At 32.5% G+C, this 15,907-nt stretch overlaps 2 protein-coding genes and 1 pseudogene across 2 annotated transcripts; 2 read left to right on the top strand and 1 right to left on the bottom strand.

The window, feature by feature from the left end:
* The first annotated feature begins 1,513 nt into the window (after nt 1-1,513).
* Nucleotides 1,514-3,885, top strand: LOC116125362 (probable xyloglucan endotransglucosylase/hydrolase protein 28). Its single transcript, XM_031411101.1, has 4 exons — nt 1,514-1,816; nt 1,912-2,012; nt 2,211-2,419; nt 3,027-3,885. Exons 1-4 carry the CDS (start codon nt 1,621-1,623, stop codon nt 3,523-3,525), a joined length of 1,005 nt encoding a protein of 334 aa, XP_031266961.1. The 5' UTR covers nt 1,514-1,620; the 3' UTR covers nt 3,526-3,885.
* Nucleotides 3,886-5,215: 1,330 nt separating this feature from the next.
* On the bottom strand, nt 5,216-9,494 carry LOC116125363 (anthranilate synthase beta subunit 1, chloroplastic-like). The gene is made up of 8 exons (XM_031411103.1): nt 9,341-9,494; nt 9,057-9,214; nt 8,525-8,595; nt 8,365-8,402; nt 8,151-8,261; nt 7,867-7,966; nt 6,219-6,351; nt 5,216-5,474 (listed from the first exon to the last, which is right to left on the bottom strand). Exons 1-8 carry the CDS (start codon nt 9,429-9,431, stop codon nt 5,367-5,369), a joined length of 810 nt encoding a protein of 269 aa, XP_031266963.1. The 5' UTR covers nt 9,432-9,494; the 3' UTR covers nt 5,216-5,366.
* A 1,352-nt stretch (nt 9,495-10,846) lies between these two features.
* LOC116125340 lies at nt 10,847-14,441 on the top strand (annotated as a pseudogene).
* Nucleotides 14,442-15,907: the final 1,466 nt, after the last annotated feature.

Raw genomic sequence — 15,907 nt, 5'->3', positions numbered from 1 at the left:
AATTTTGAAAATTTATTATCAATAGTTTTGAAAAGTATTACAGTATAATTAAAAATATTGACCTTAAATGTTATTATTCTATTACCAAAAAATAAATAGAATATAAATTTATAGTTTAAATAATTAAAAAAATGAATAGATAAATAGGCCAAAAAACTATTGAATAGTAATTTTGAGGGTCAACGAGGGCATCAATGGATAACCTGAAACGGGGCGGCGAGGCGGTCCAACGGCTGACCCGGACCCACTAAACCATTTTGGGTTTGGGTTTGGTATTGATAATATTTATTTAAGAATAATACTTTGGGTACTAATGGATGAGTACTAATATGTGTACTAACTAAAGCATAATACCCGTACTATGCGCATAGTACGGATACTATGCTTTAGTTAATACACATATTAGTACTCATCCATTAGTACCCAAAGCATCACCCTTTATTGAAAGACATACTAAAGGAGAAGCTCTTTTCGGCCCCAAAAGTCTATAAATCATTATTTTTACCCCTAATGATGTATACTTTCTTGTATTGTGCTACTTCCACAATCACTATTGTCCTCTACTTTCTAATTTTGATTATTATAATTTTGTGTACTTTATCCCTCTTTGAAGACTAGAAAGTTTGATTTCCAAGCTTTTTTGATTTAATATTTCAAAGTCTTGGAGGAGGGATAAAGTGACTACTAAAATTATTATTAAAGAAATAATTTCCATTGGTATGATTATCTTTCATTTTATTTCAAAATTTATAATTAATTAATTTACATCTTCATGATCTTCACCTATTCATCATTACAATGAACAATTTGATGATAATCATACATGAAAAATGTTTTATTTTTCATTTTATACATGGAATATATGTTTACTAATATAATCAAAAGATTTTTAACTAAATTGCAATAATTATTTAAAGTTAAATCCTACTGTTTGATTTAAATTATATACTAGTTTACATTGATGAATATATAGTTTCCAATTAAAATTTGTTATTAAATAAGATTGTGTTTAGTTATATATTTATTTCATCCCTCTTACAATAAATTCATGATATTAACTAGTTATTTTCACAATTATTTTTATTTATAAATATGAAATATTATGAAGAATATTTGTTATTAATTTGAAAATTTAATAATATTTGTATAGTTGCATTTATATTGTGTGGAATGTTTGAATTTTGAAATTAAAATGAGTTTCTTAAAGGTGATGATAAAAATAAATAAGACATGGGTTTTTAACTTTTTTGGTTGAGGAGATTTCAGATAAATTAATTTAAGAAAAAACCAAAACAAAGACAAAAAGGAGTAAAAAGTTGAAGATAATAAAAATATTAATTAAAAAACAATACAACTCTTTGTCTTTCTATCTCTATAATCAGGCCTCTCTAATCTTATCTCTCTTCACACTCAGAGCTAGCTGTACAGAGATAGATATTCCCTTTCCTTTCTCAACACTCCTCTTTCTCTGTTCCTTATTTATTCATATTCACACAATTTCGTTTCACATATTTTCTAAAAAAAACTTAAAAAAAAAAAACTCATTCAATTTTATATATATGAATTAAACCACACATTCAACACAGTCATTCATTCATACTCGGAAAAAAATAGTCCAGGATGGTGGTCTCCTCTCCTTCTCAAATGGGTTCTTCTCTCTTTGTCTTCTCCCTCCTTCTTGTTTTGGCTTCTGGGTTTCACAAAAGCCCCCCTCTTGTACTCTTTGATGAAGGCTATACACATTTGTTCGGAAATGATAATCTTGTTGTTCATAAAGATGGAAAATCTGTTCATTTAACTTTAGATGAATCCACAGGTTTTTTTTTTTTTTTTCCTGTGCTTCTTTTTTCTTTTTCTTTTCTTTGTTTTGTGGTTTTTAGTTTTTACAAGTTTTTGTTTTTTTTTTTACAGGTTCTGGATTTGTGTCACAGGATCTTTATCTTCATGGGTTCTTCAGTACTTCAATTAAATTGCCATCAGATTATACTGCTGGAATTGTTGTTGCTTTCTATGTGAGTTCTCTTCTCTATATTCCTAATTTTTTTTTTAATTTCTAAAATAATTTATTTTCTCTTCTCAATCCTCTGGTTCTGCAACTCTCTTACTTAAAAAAGTTTACGTTTCTCAACAAGGTTTCTTGACAATACCCAGATGGGATATCATGCAAATTTTTTTGCTTTTCTGGACAAAGTTTTAAAATTTGGTTGCAGATGTCAAATGGCGACATATTTGAGAAGAACCATGATGAGATAGACTTTGAGTTCTTGGGTAACATAAGAGGCAAAGATTGGAGAATTCAAACAAATATTTATGGCAATGGAAGCACCAGTGTAGGCAGAGAAGAAAGATACAATCTTTGGTTTGATCCTTCCGATGATTTCCATCATTATAGTATTCTCTGGACCGATTCTCAGATCATGTAAGCATCTCACCACCATTCTTTTTTGTTTTTTTAACAAAATTTCAGTCATAATTTCCATCCTTAAACGGTATGGAATTTAATGATTTTGAGACATGACATGATGCTCTTGTATGTTGTTTTGTAGCTGGAGTTTCTCTTTTCAGGAAAGTTTGTGGTTTCTACAGCATGTGCTCTGTTTCTTTCCAATTATTGCATCCCCTGTTTTATCAATACCACTTTTTCCTTAAACTTAACTAATTTTAACAATCCTCTGTTTGCTTTCTAAGCAATAGCTATGGGTAGGATTAGATATTAGATTGAAGTTCTAGAGTTTTCATGGTCAAGAGTTTATTTTAACAGTGACCTTTCACTTTCATTTTGCTTCACTGAGATCCTCTTTTGCTTCACTATGGTATATCATTTTGTGAATTAACAAACATCAATTCAGTGTTAGCTGATAATAGTGGTCACTGCTGTATTTTTGTGGCATGAATGCGAAAGTCTGAACCTGAGAATGATATCTAAAGAATCAGCCAATGTTGGATGTTTTGGATTTAATTCTTTTTGTGCTTTGATGATTTATGTGTTATTTATTTCTTATGTGTGTATTGCTTTTCTGTGGCAGATTTTATGTAGACAATATTCCCATTAGAGAAGTTAAGAGAACAGAATCAATGGGAGGGGATTTTCCTTCTAAGCCAATGTCTTTGTATGCAACAATTTGGGATGGGTCTGATTGGGCTACCAATGGTGGCAAATATAGAGTGAATTACAAATACGCCCCTTATGTCACGGAGTTCTCCAACTTCATCCTCCATGGCTGTACAGTCGACCCCATTGAACAAACATCATCAAGGTGCGATACTACCCAAGACTCAATCCCTACTGGTGTTACCCCATCGCAAAGAATTAAAATGGACAACTTTAGGAGGAAACATATGACGTATTCCTATTGCTATGACCAAATTCGATACAAAGTTTCTCCTTCCGAGTGTGTGATTAATCCCCTTGAAGCTGAACGCCTCAAAGCTTATGATCCGGTTACATTTGGAAGCGGTCGACGCCGCCACGGCAAACACCACCATCGAAGCCACGCTAGCCGGTCCTCAGCTGATGCCATTTGACAAAAGCTGGTACAAAATTTATATTTATGATATGGTCATATTATGGTCTCCTTTGAGTTTGATTTAGTTGGGATAAAGTTATTTTTGTGTATAGACAGGGAGATAGAAGGCACAGAAGGGATTTTATTGAGGGTGATAAGAGAGTTTTCTTTAATTTCTATGGTTGATGGATGGTGGTGGTGGGGGTATGTTGTATAGTTCATACGTTTTGATTTTATCATTTGATGATGTTGGTATTTTTTTTTTTTTGTTTTAATTTGAAAGTTATTGAATTCTGTGATAATTTTCTGTACTCTTATGAACACCCTCATGGGTTGAATAAATATATATAATTAGCATATGGGAGTTAGTTTTTAGAAATGTGTTAGGTATTGTATCATTCATTTTGTTATTGTTTCAATTGATAAAAATAGAAATAGTGTAAATATTATAAGGTGAAACTTTGTCATGTTTAGAGGACATTTTGTCAACTATTAGTTGGAATAGTGAATGCCTGAGTCAGTTGGGTTTGAAAAAATTTTGTTTGGTCTTAACAAGTGAATCAATGGTTTAAGTTTTTTTTCTTTTGATGGAAAGAATATTTTGAAGTTAAATTTTATGATTAACTTGTAATGTAGTGGTGGGCAATTGTTTCTTCAAAAGTAGGCGCAACCACAAGATATGGGACCTATTTTCACATGTCAAGCCTACAAAATTATATTACAATGCTTTTATTTCTTCCACATTTTCGAAGAACCAAAAAAAAGGAAAAATTGTAAGAGATTATGATAATCTGTGCGCCAATGGAGAAAAACTTTTGGTGAAAGGTGCCAAAAAAGATAAGATAAGATGTAATTGTCATTTTCAGTAAAGACTAATAAACCAATATTAACCCCACATATTATTAGCTGCTTTTGTTTGTCTATTGCTTATTTGGCAAGTAATTCAATAACTTCTTTAAATCAACAATATTAAAAATTTGCCTTTTTAACGGCACTCATCTGATTTTTCTACCTAATTAAACCTCACATTTATTTTTGTTGTAATTTTCATATAGAGTGGGTTTAAATCTAAATCAAGAATATCTTGGCCCATTTGGTAATTTGGGTGTGTGTGATAATTCACCAAAAACTATTTATAAAAATAAAAATAACCCTGAATGAAAGGTTTGAAAAAACTATTCCCATGATCTTTCATGAAAGTCGCTTGAAAATCAGGGTTCTTGGGGTTAATGAATTTTGCAAAATTACACTTACCATGTGGTCATGCTTTAAGGAGATAAAAAATCTTGAAGAATTAGTTGAACATTTCTACATCACTACACTTTCTTTTTCTAGCCAGCCACCTTTGAACTGGAACTCAAAACCCAGAAAATTTTTAAAAAATAAAAATAAATTTTAACCAACAAATCTTTTAGATTGCATTTCATGATAGTTACTTATCCGCAAGTCTTTTTCATTTTTGTCACAGAATTCATGGAAAAGCACAACCCACTATCCATAAGCCTTTCATTATTTTTTTTGCTAACTTATAGATTGATTGCAACTTGAATTGAATTGCTTTGTCATAATTCAGTTTAAAAGAAATTGTTAAATTATTGGCCACCAAGTAATGTTATCTACTTTTGCTTTATTTTATCTTCAATAATAAGGCCTAAAAACCCAGAACAATTGCTTTCAAATCTCAAGAGACACATAATTGCAGCAGATGGGAGCATTAACTTTTGAAATATATTTTCAAAGGAAAAGGTTTATTTATATATAAATAAATTAGAGACAATTCGGAGGGAAAATGCACACTAACTTCAACTTTTTAATAGCATATTAAGATACATGATAGATTAAGTGCTGCTCATTATGTCTCTAGTTCTGGGATTCAGCTGCCTCCCTCTTCTCTATCAGTTTGATGAAATTTTGAACAATTGTCTTGCCTTCTGCGGTTATAATGCTTTCAGGATGAAACTGAACTCCCTGCAAGATTTTTGCAACTTAGTTTCGATTGTAATATCCATTTGCGCTTATGTTTAGACTAAGAAAAATGTAAAGAGAAAAAAAATATTTTATGGGAACTGAATGATGTTTTTGAGAATATCTTTGGCATAATATGATGATACAAGCCATATAGGATTAAATATCATCTGGCAAGACAACTATGATTTTGGCAAATGAAAGCTAGTGGGACAAATGTGTTTAATAACAATTCAATAAAAAACACATCTCTGGGATGTATTATATACAATCTTCAATTTACAATATCAGTGCCTTTCAGTATACGTGTCAATAATCCCTATATTAACCTAAGGAGAATGATTGTTTCTAACAAATCACTTCTTTTATGTCACCCTCATGTAGATTTTGTTATATAGTTCATTCATGTGGACTAACAGTTAATCAGTCAACTTCCCATCCCATTGTGGAAGATATGCATTATGGCCTAATTTATTAGATGTCACAACTCCAAGCAAAAACTTATTCAACCAAAAATAGACCAGAAAATGAGTACAAACCTAGGAAGACATGGGAAAGGAATAAGCAGGGAAGGTAATCAACGTATTCAAACTATAAGATTTCACATTTACTAACACAATCATTATATTTGTTGTCACTTATTCCCTAACACAAAGACATCATTCCCCAATACCAGAAACTTCTCATCATCTCTTCTAGTTGGATAATAAATAACTTTATAAGTTATAAAAGAGAACAGTGTTTTACCAGAAGATGCTTATGTTCTTTGTGACGAGCAGCCATTATTAGCCCATCTTCCGTCCATGCCGTAACCTCAAGCACACTAGGAAAGCTTTCTGTTTCAATCACAAGGCTGTGATATCTACCTGCTGTGAAAGGACTGGAAAGGTACACAGAAGTAAATAATAAAAATATCTACCATTGCTATCATGTAAGTGAAAAAATTAAATTAAACAGAAAAAAGGTTACATAATGGTAAATTACTGCCTCACCAATACATTTCCACTTAAAATAAAATAAAAGAGTTCATTTATATAATAGAAAGACAAGAAGAAGATAGAAAATATAGGTATAGCATTGTTCATTAGAAACTCAATTCGGCACTTGATACATTTGTCAACCAAGCTAAGCCATTTTCAGAGCCCTGACAGCACAGAGACTAATACACAAGCCTGGCTCTATTGTTAAGTTGCATCTAGCCTAGAATTCAGAGCCTTATCTATTTTAAATGGCCAGGTTTTACTGCACCTAGTGTCTCAGGCATATATCTCTGCTTGCTTCTTAGGTTTTGAATAAAAATTATCAACTTCAATAAAAAAATTCTGATGATAAATTTTTTTCCAATTTATCTTTTAGAGGAATAAGACAATTAGAAATTAAGCAAATTTAATACCATATCATCTCTCACAGAATGTATGCAAGCAAGAACTGAAGATGTTATTGTTATTAAAAACTTGGCTATTGAAGACATAATGATCTAAGCACATCTGAGGAATTTTTTTTTATTTTTTTCATATTTTAATCCTACTGCTATTTCCTACAGTGTAATTATTGATAACGAAAATGCATATGGTAATTAGATTTTTGCTTTTTTTTTAATCAAAAACTAGAATCAAACTGTGCAAAAGGCTTCTCAATTATTCCCTAACACTGCATATAGTAATCAGTAAAGGTAAAATACTAATATTATCTCACAACATAGAGTTAGCAAACTGAGCTGTTCTCAAGGACAAACTATATGGCAATAAGGTCCAAGTTATATCATCAAATCGATCTACGCAAATACAGAGCTATAAGTAATGGATCATCAAGTCATCAATTAGATGAGTGACACAAGTTGCTGTCATTACTGGCAATATTACTCTTGACATAAAATATTGCATGCCCTATAAGCATGTTGCTAAAAAACTGACAGAATATTCACTAGTAAATCAATGATTTTTAACACCTGCAAATAAAAAGAACATATAGACCACTAAAAAAAATGACCTTCTTTGCTAAACGAGAACCAAGCTCCAAATCTAGGAACCTATCAAACATACAATAACCTACTTTAAGAAGTTTCATGCTAGGCTGAGTACAAATTTTGAGATGTTCAAAAAGGCGCATACATCCCTACAAGATTCCTAACCATATAAAAAATCCTACAGATGAAATTCTGGAGGAAGGGAGACTGAAAAAGTGGCAAAAATGAAGGCAAGGAGCCATGGGTTAGCTGATTATACACCCAGCAAACAATCTGGTACTTAGCATAAAAAGACATTAAGATGTCTCTAGTTAACAGTTTTGATAAGAAAAAGGACATACTCTAATAGCAAAATTATACATAGCAAGTGGATCTAACACATTTTATTATGAAGATTACTGAATGTTGCAGAAGGAAATGCTCACATACTTTGATAATCCAGTGAACAAGCCATCCTCCCCCTTCTCATCATAATATACAAGAGAACTTTTTCCATGCATGACACCTAGAGGAGATCGCACAACCTTCCCTAAAACACATCAGAACCAAAAGATTAGAGACCAGCATGCAAGTATCTTAGCAGCAACAATAAATTAGTAGCACTAGATTGCTCGATCTATTTTTCTATTTCATATAGAAAGGTAGTACATCATGTAAAAATATATGCAACATGAAACAAGGTTTAAGAGCTTTACACATCCCAGAAGACTCACCTCCAAAAGCCTCTCCAATGCATTGCAAACCCATACACACACCAAATAAAGGCACAGTAGGTCCTAGCTCCAAAACAGTCTGCAATGATATTCCAGAATCTTGGGGTGCACCTACATATAGGACATGGAGTATGACAATCTTCAACTTTTTTCTTTTACTTGTGGGAATGTTGGTGCATATAGTTAAACAGAATACATTTAAAAATATAATTACCTGGTCCAGGGGAAATAAGCACTCCTCTTGGATTTTTCCTACAATAAGTAATAAAATAGTCAACACCAATTGCATGATACACATAATTAATTGGTCAGACCAAAGAACTAATCTAAGAGATAGCCAACTATAATATATTTGCCAAAGCACAAGTTCTTACTTCTTTAGTTCATCCACAGTCAACTCATCATTCCGGTAAACCTCAAAATGACACCCCAACTCTCCCATGTACTTCAAAATCATAGGAAAAAGTATCAGAAAATAAGTTTTGATCTATTAATAGAATATGAGAGAGGGAGAAAGAGAATAACCAAGAAAAATATATGTTAAAGAAATTGTCTCAAAACACATTACGCCTGAACTTTTACAAATTATGACAATAAACATAACTAATAGCAGCATTCTACCAGAATTTCCTTAGAAGTTCAGTAAAAATTAAAAGGCGCATGGGACCATATAGAGAAACTTCAAATAATTAAAACCAATAATTTGTAGACTATAGAAAAAATAGAACTTTAAAATATAATACGGTTACAAATGAATTTCAATTCCCAGCAACATTCACCAAATCATGGCTATTAAACTCAAACATTTGGCCCATGTAAAATACATATATTACACAAACAACCATTCAAATGGAAAAAAACAAAAAAAAATTCGCCATTAAGAAACAAATAAAAAAGAGACCAAACCTGGCAAAGATTGTAAGTGAAACTGTCATAATTATCAATGACAATAATGGGATTGTTACTTTTCTTCTTATTGTCATCCAAAACAACAGATGTAGAATTTGCTCTTGCCATCAACAATTTTCCAAACCCATTTCCCTTCTTGCCCACCAAACGCACTCCTGCAACAATCAACAAATTTTAACACTCCCCAACACAAACCCACTTCGAATTTCATTAGAAATCCCTCAAAGTTTCATTAAAAATTTCACCATTAGGATCACATAAAAAAACATTAAGAAAGTTACCTGAAGGTGGTGTTGAAGTGAAAAATTGAAGCTTTTTATGAGCTGCGAGGGAGAGAGAGTGCCTGGGGTGAGAAAGCAGAGCAGCAGCCATTACTGTTGACAGAGCGTGAGGGAGTGAGAAATTGATTTCACAAGCACGTGCTTTTATGTTTGAAAGAGAAAAAGGGTGCCTTTCATTTGTTTAGCTTTAGTTTGTTGGTTTTGTTTTTTATTCTTGTGAGAGAGTAAGGATGGAACCGTTTCACGAAAGTGACAATAAATACCCTCCTATTTATTGCAATTTTTAGTTTTAGACTTATTTAACCTATATTTATTTGGAATACATAAAACATAAAATAAAAATCTATAAATAATAAGCGATGCTAAGGTGGGGGCTAAGGGAATGAGGATGAGGTTGGGGGTTGTACCTCCTGTTTAGGGGAGATTACCATAGACCATGTTTTCAAATTTATCAATTGGATGATAACTTTCACGCTTTTTATCATAGATTACCTTCAAAGTTTGAAAACATATCATGAATACCCCCTTTTGTTATTAAATGGACCCTCAAAGTTTTTTTATTTTTTATCATAGATACCCCTTTGCACTAACCCCATCACGTTGTCGTTAGGTTTGCAGAATACTTTCTTATAAGATTAAACTTACCATTTTACTCTTAACACTTTCTTATAACACCAAAGTTACCATTTCACACATCTACTACAAATGACAACATAAAAAAGTTATGGCAAAAAAGTATCCGTGATACAATTTCAAACTTTGAGGATAGTCTATGATAAAAAGTGCAAAAATTGTCATCCGAATGATAAATTTGGAAATCTTAAGGGTAGTCTATGATAATCTCCCCTTGTTTAGGGGTTCTTAATTCTAAATTCCTCCTTGAGAAATAGCTTATTTCTGAACACCTCAAACTTTTCAACTAGTCTAAAAAACCTCGCAGTTAAAATTACGGGTGCGTTTGGTTCGGAGAATGCTTTATTGTTGAAAATGTAAGATTACCACCCAGATAGATTATCTTGAAGATTACGGAGAAATGTTATATCAATATGCTTGTTTAGATTAGTAGGTATAAATAATTAAGATGTTTGGTTACAAAGAATAAAATCTTATCGACAAAGGCTTTTACTGAATTGCCCTTCCTCTTAAGTATCATTATTATTTAAATAAATTACTTTTAATGTCCTATATTTGAGAATTTAGCTAAAACACCCCATCAACAAAGTTTACATTTTAACAAAATACCCCCAGCCACCCAAGACCACTATTGACCGCCGGCCACCACCGTCAGTCGGTATTAGTCACCAAAATGGCGCACGACCAGTGAGATTTGGTTAGCCATGCCCCGTTTGTGACTGTTTTCAGCCAGATCGAAGGCCGAAAACAGCTAGATCACCGTGGATCTGACCGTTTCGACCAGATCCATGGCGATTTGGCTGTTTCCGTCCAGATCCACGTGGATCTGAACAAAAACGGTCGGATCTACTCTGACCGTTTCTAGCCAGATCCATGGCGATTTGGCCGCTTTTGGCCTTCGATCTGGTCGAAAATAGCCAGATCGACGCATGGTCAGCTAGATCCTGCCGGTCGTGCGTCAATTTGACGATTATTGTGGTGGTTGGCAGTGGTTATTGGCGGCAGATGATTGTCTTTGGTGGCTGGGGGTACTTTGTTAATTTTTAAACTTTTTATGGCTAGGGTGTTTTAGCTAAATTCTCAAATGTAGGGGGTCTAGGTGATTATTATTTGGTAGACATTTGAGGGCAATTGTGTCTGGAATGGTATTTAATTAAGAGCAAAATGGGTAATCTTTAAATTTTATTACTTAACAATCAAACAAAAAAATGTCCGGAATTAAAGATAGATCACGGGAGTTATATTTTCGGAGCCCAACAACGACAAAATTACATAAAACATTTGTTTTTATTATTCCTTTCTTCTTCCTCAAATCTTCTTTTCATTTTCTTCTTCTTCCTCAATAGTCAATAGTCAATACTCAAACCTCATTTCCTCTCTCCCTCTCTCTCTCCCTCTCTCTCCCCTTTCTTCTTCAAAGAACATATTACCATACAAAGTCAAGACCAAAATAAAAACAAAAACCAAAATCAAGTCGAAGTGTATACAAACTCAGAATCAAAATCATTATCGAACCTAAACAAGAGAGAGACACGATCTACCCTGGCGTTGCTCAATGGTCTTATGTGGTCTAGTCTAGGGCTGCAAACGAACCGAACAGTTCGTGAACAACTCGATGTTCGTTCGATAACTGTTCGACATTGTTCGCGAACAGTTCGATATTCGTTCGATAATATGTTCGATCGAGTTCGAACATGGGCTGTTCGTTCGATTATGTTCACAAACATTATACGTTCGATTATGTTCACAAACATTATACGTTCAACTGATCCATCTGTTCGCGAACAATCTATTCGGTTGTTCGTTTGTTTATGTTCGAAAAACATGATATGCATTATTATAATTTCTATATTTTTTTTTTATTTTTATATTATGTTTGGTTTAGTTTGGATGAATTTTTTTTAATGGTAATCAATAATAAAATATTATGATACTTTTGTTTTTCTTATATATATAATATGTTTGGATTTTTTTTCTTTTCCAAATGTCATCAATAATTAAATATATAAGTAGATAGCATTTTAATTAAAAAGTAATAAATTATTATGATACATAGCATGTAATGCCCTACTTGAGGTACGTAGTTAAGACTTGATGAATGGCTTGAATGTTTATTGATTTACATTTGTTATTAATTTGAAAATTTAATAATATTGTATAGTTGCATTTATATGTGTGGAATGTTGAATTTTGAAATTAAAATGAGTTTCTAAAGTGTGATAAAAATAAATAAGCATGGGTTTTTAACTTTTTGGTTGAGGGATTTCAGATAAATTAATTTAAGAAAATACCAAACAAAGACAAAAAGGGTAATAAAAAATTAATTAAAAAACATACAACTCTTGTCTTTCTATCTCTATATCAGGCCTCTCTAATCTTATCTCTCTTCACACTCAGAGCTAGCTGTACAGAGATAGATATTCCCTTTCCTTTCTCAACACTCCTCTTTCTCTGTTCCTTATTTATTCATATTCACACATTTCGTTTCACATATTTTAAAAAAAACTTAAAAAAAAAAAACTCATTCAATTTTATATATATGAATAAACCACACATTCAACACAGTCATTTCACTACTCGGAAAAAAATAGTCCGGATGGTGGTCTCCTCTCCTTCTCAAATGGGTTCTTCTCTCTTTGTCTTCTCCTCCTTCTTGTTTTGGCTTCTGGGTTTCACAAAAGCCCCCCTCTTGTACTCTTTGATGAAGGCATACACATTTGTTCGGAAATGATATCTTGTTGTTCATAAAGATGGAAAATCTGTTCATTTAACTTTAGATGAATCCACAGGTTTTTTTTTTTTTTTCCTGTGCTTCTTTTTCTTTTTCTTTTCTTTGTTGTGGTTTTTAGTTTTTACAAGTTTTTGTTTTTTTTTTTACAGGTTCTGGTTTGTGTCACGGATCTTTATCTTCATGGGTTCTTCAGTACTTCAATTAAATTGCCATCAGTTATACTGCTGGAAGTTGTTGCTTTCTATGTGAGTTCTTTCTCTATATTCCTAATTTTTTTTTAATTTCTAAAATAATTTATTTTCTCTTCTCAATCCTCTGGTTCTGCAACTCTCTTACTTAAAAAAGTTTACGTTTCTCAACAAGGTTTTGACAATACCCAGATGGGATATCATGCAAATTTTTTGCTTTTCTTGACAAAGTTTAAATTTGGTTGCAGATGTCAAATGGCGACATATTTGAGAAGACATGATGAGATAGACTTTGAGTTCTTGGGTAACATAAGAGGCAAAGATTGGAGAATTCAAACAAATATTTATGGCAATGGAAGCACCAGTGTAGGCAGAGAAGAAAGATACAATCTTTGGTTTGATCCTTCCGATGATTTCCATCATTATAGTATTCTCTGGACCGATTCTCAGATCATGTAAGCATCTCACCACCATTCTTTTTTGTTTTTTTAACAAATTTCAGTCATAATTTCCATCCTTAAACGGTATGGAATTTAATGATTTTGAGACATGACATGATGCTCTTGTATGTTGTTTTGTAGCTGGAGTTTCTCTTTTCAGGAAAGTTTGTGGTTTCTACAGCATGTGCTCTGTTTTTTTCCAATATTGCATCCCCTGTTTTATCAATACCACTTTTCCTTAAACTTAACTAATTTTAACAATCCTCTGTTTGCTTTCTAAGCAATAGCTATGGGTAGGATTAGATATTAGATTGAGTTCTAGAGTTTTCATGGTCAAGAGTTTATTTTAACAGTGACCTTTCACTTTCATTTTGCTTCACTGAGATCCTCTTTGCTTCACTATGGTATATCATTTTGTGAATTAACAAACATCAATTCAGTGTTAGCTGATAATAGTGGTCACTGCTGTATTTTGTGGCATGAATGCGAAAGTCTGAACCTGAGAATGATATCTAAAAATCAGCCAATGTTGGATGTTTTGGATTTAATTCTTTTTGTGCTTTGATGATTTATGTGTTATTTATTTCTTATGTGTGTATTGCTTTTCTGTGGCAGATTTTATGTAGACAATATTCCCATTAGAGAAGTTAAGAGAACAGAATCAATGGGAGGGGATTTTCCTTCTAAGCCAATGTCTTTGTATGCAACAATTGGGATGGGTCTGATTGGGCTACCAATGGTGGCAAATATAGAGTGAATTACAAATACGCCCCTTATGTCACGGAGTTCTCCAACTTCATCCTCCATGGCTGTACAGTCGACCCCATTGACAAACATCATCAAGGTGCGATATACCAAGACTCAATCCCTACTGGTGTTACCCCATCGCAAAGAATTAAAATGGACAACTTTAGGAGGAAACATATGACGTATTCCTATTGCTATGACCAAATTCGATACAAAGTTTCTCCTTTCCGATGTGTGTGATTAATCCCCTTGAAGCTGAACGCCTCAAAGCTTATGATCGGTTACATTTGGAAGCGGTCGACGCCGCCGGCAAACACCACCATCGAAGCCACGCTAGCCGGTCCTCAGCTGATGCCATTTGACAAAAGCTGGTACAAAATTTATATTTATGATATGGTCATATTATGGTCTCCTTTGAGTTTGATTTAGTTGGATAAAGTTATTTTGTGTATAGACAGGGAGATAGAAGGCACAGAAGGGATTTTATTGAGGGTGATAAGAGAGTTTTCTTTAATTTCTATGGTTGATGGATGGTGGTGGTGGGGGTATGTTGTATGTTCATACGTTTTGATTTTATCATTTGATGATGTTGGTATTTTTTTTTTTTTTTTAATTTGAAAGTTATTGAATTCTGTGATAATTTTCTGTACTCTTATGAACACCCTCATGGGTTGAATAAATATATATATTAGCATATGGGAGTTAGTTTTTAGAAATGGTTAGGTATTGTATCATTCATTTTGTTATTGTTTCAATTGATAAAAATAGAAATAGTGTAAATATATAAGGTGAAACTTTGTCATGTTTAGAGGACATTTTGTCAACTATTAGTTGAATAGTGAATGCCTGAGTCAGTTGGGTTTGAAAAAATTTTGTTTGGTCTTAACAAGTGAATCAATGGTTTAAGTTTTTTTTCTTTTGATGGAAAGAATATTTTGAAGTTAAATTTTATGATTAACTTGTAATGTAGTGGTGGGCAATTGTTTCTTCAAAAGTAGGCGCAACCACAAGATATGGGACCTATTTTACATGTCAAGCCTACAAAATTATATTACAATGCTTTTATTTCTTCCACATTTCGAAGAACCAAAAAAAAGGAAAAATTGTAAGAGATTATGATAATCTGTGCGCCAATGGAGAAAAACTTTTGGTGAAAGGTGCCAAAAGATAAGATAAGATGTAATTGTCATTTTCAGTAAAGACTAATAAACCAATATTAACCCACATATTATTAGCTGTTTTGTTTGTCTTGCTTATTTGGCAAGTAATTCAATAACTTCTTTAAATCAACAATATTAAAAATTTGCCTTTTTAACGGCACTCATCTGATTTTTCTACCTAATTAAACCTCACATTTATTTTTGTTGTATTTTCATATAGAGTGGTTTAAATCTAAATCAAGAATATCTTGGCCCATTTGGTAATTGGGTGTGTGTGATAATTCACCAAAACTATTTATAAAATAAAAGTAACCCTGAATGAAAGGTTTGAAAAACTATTCCCATGATCTTTCATTGTCAATAAAAGTCACTTGAAAATCAGGGTTCTTGGGGTTAATGAATTTTGCAAAATTACACTTATCATGTGGTCATGCTTTAAGGAGATAAAAAATCTTGAAGAATTAGTTGAACATTTCTATATCACTACACTTTCTTTTTCTAGCAGCCACCTTTGAACTGGAACTCAAACCCAGAAAATTTTTAAAAAATAAAAAAAATTTAACCAACAAATCTTTTAGATTGCATTTCATGATAGTTACTATCCGCAAGTCTTTTTCATTTTTGTCACAGAATTCAGGAAAAGCACAACCCACTATCCATAAGCCTTT

This window comes from Pistacia vera, unplaced genomic scaffold (genome assembly GCF_008641045.1).
Source record: "Pistacia vera cultivar Batoury unplaced genomic scaffold, PisVer_v2 Contig163, whole genome shotgun sequence".
Lineage (NCBI taxonomy): Eukaryota > Viridiplantae > Streptophyta > Magnoliopsida > Sapindales > Anacardiaceae > Pistacia > Pistacia vera.
This window is presented reverse-complemented; position numbering and strand designations above follow the sequence as displayed.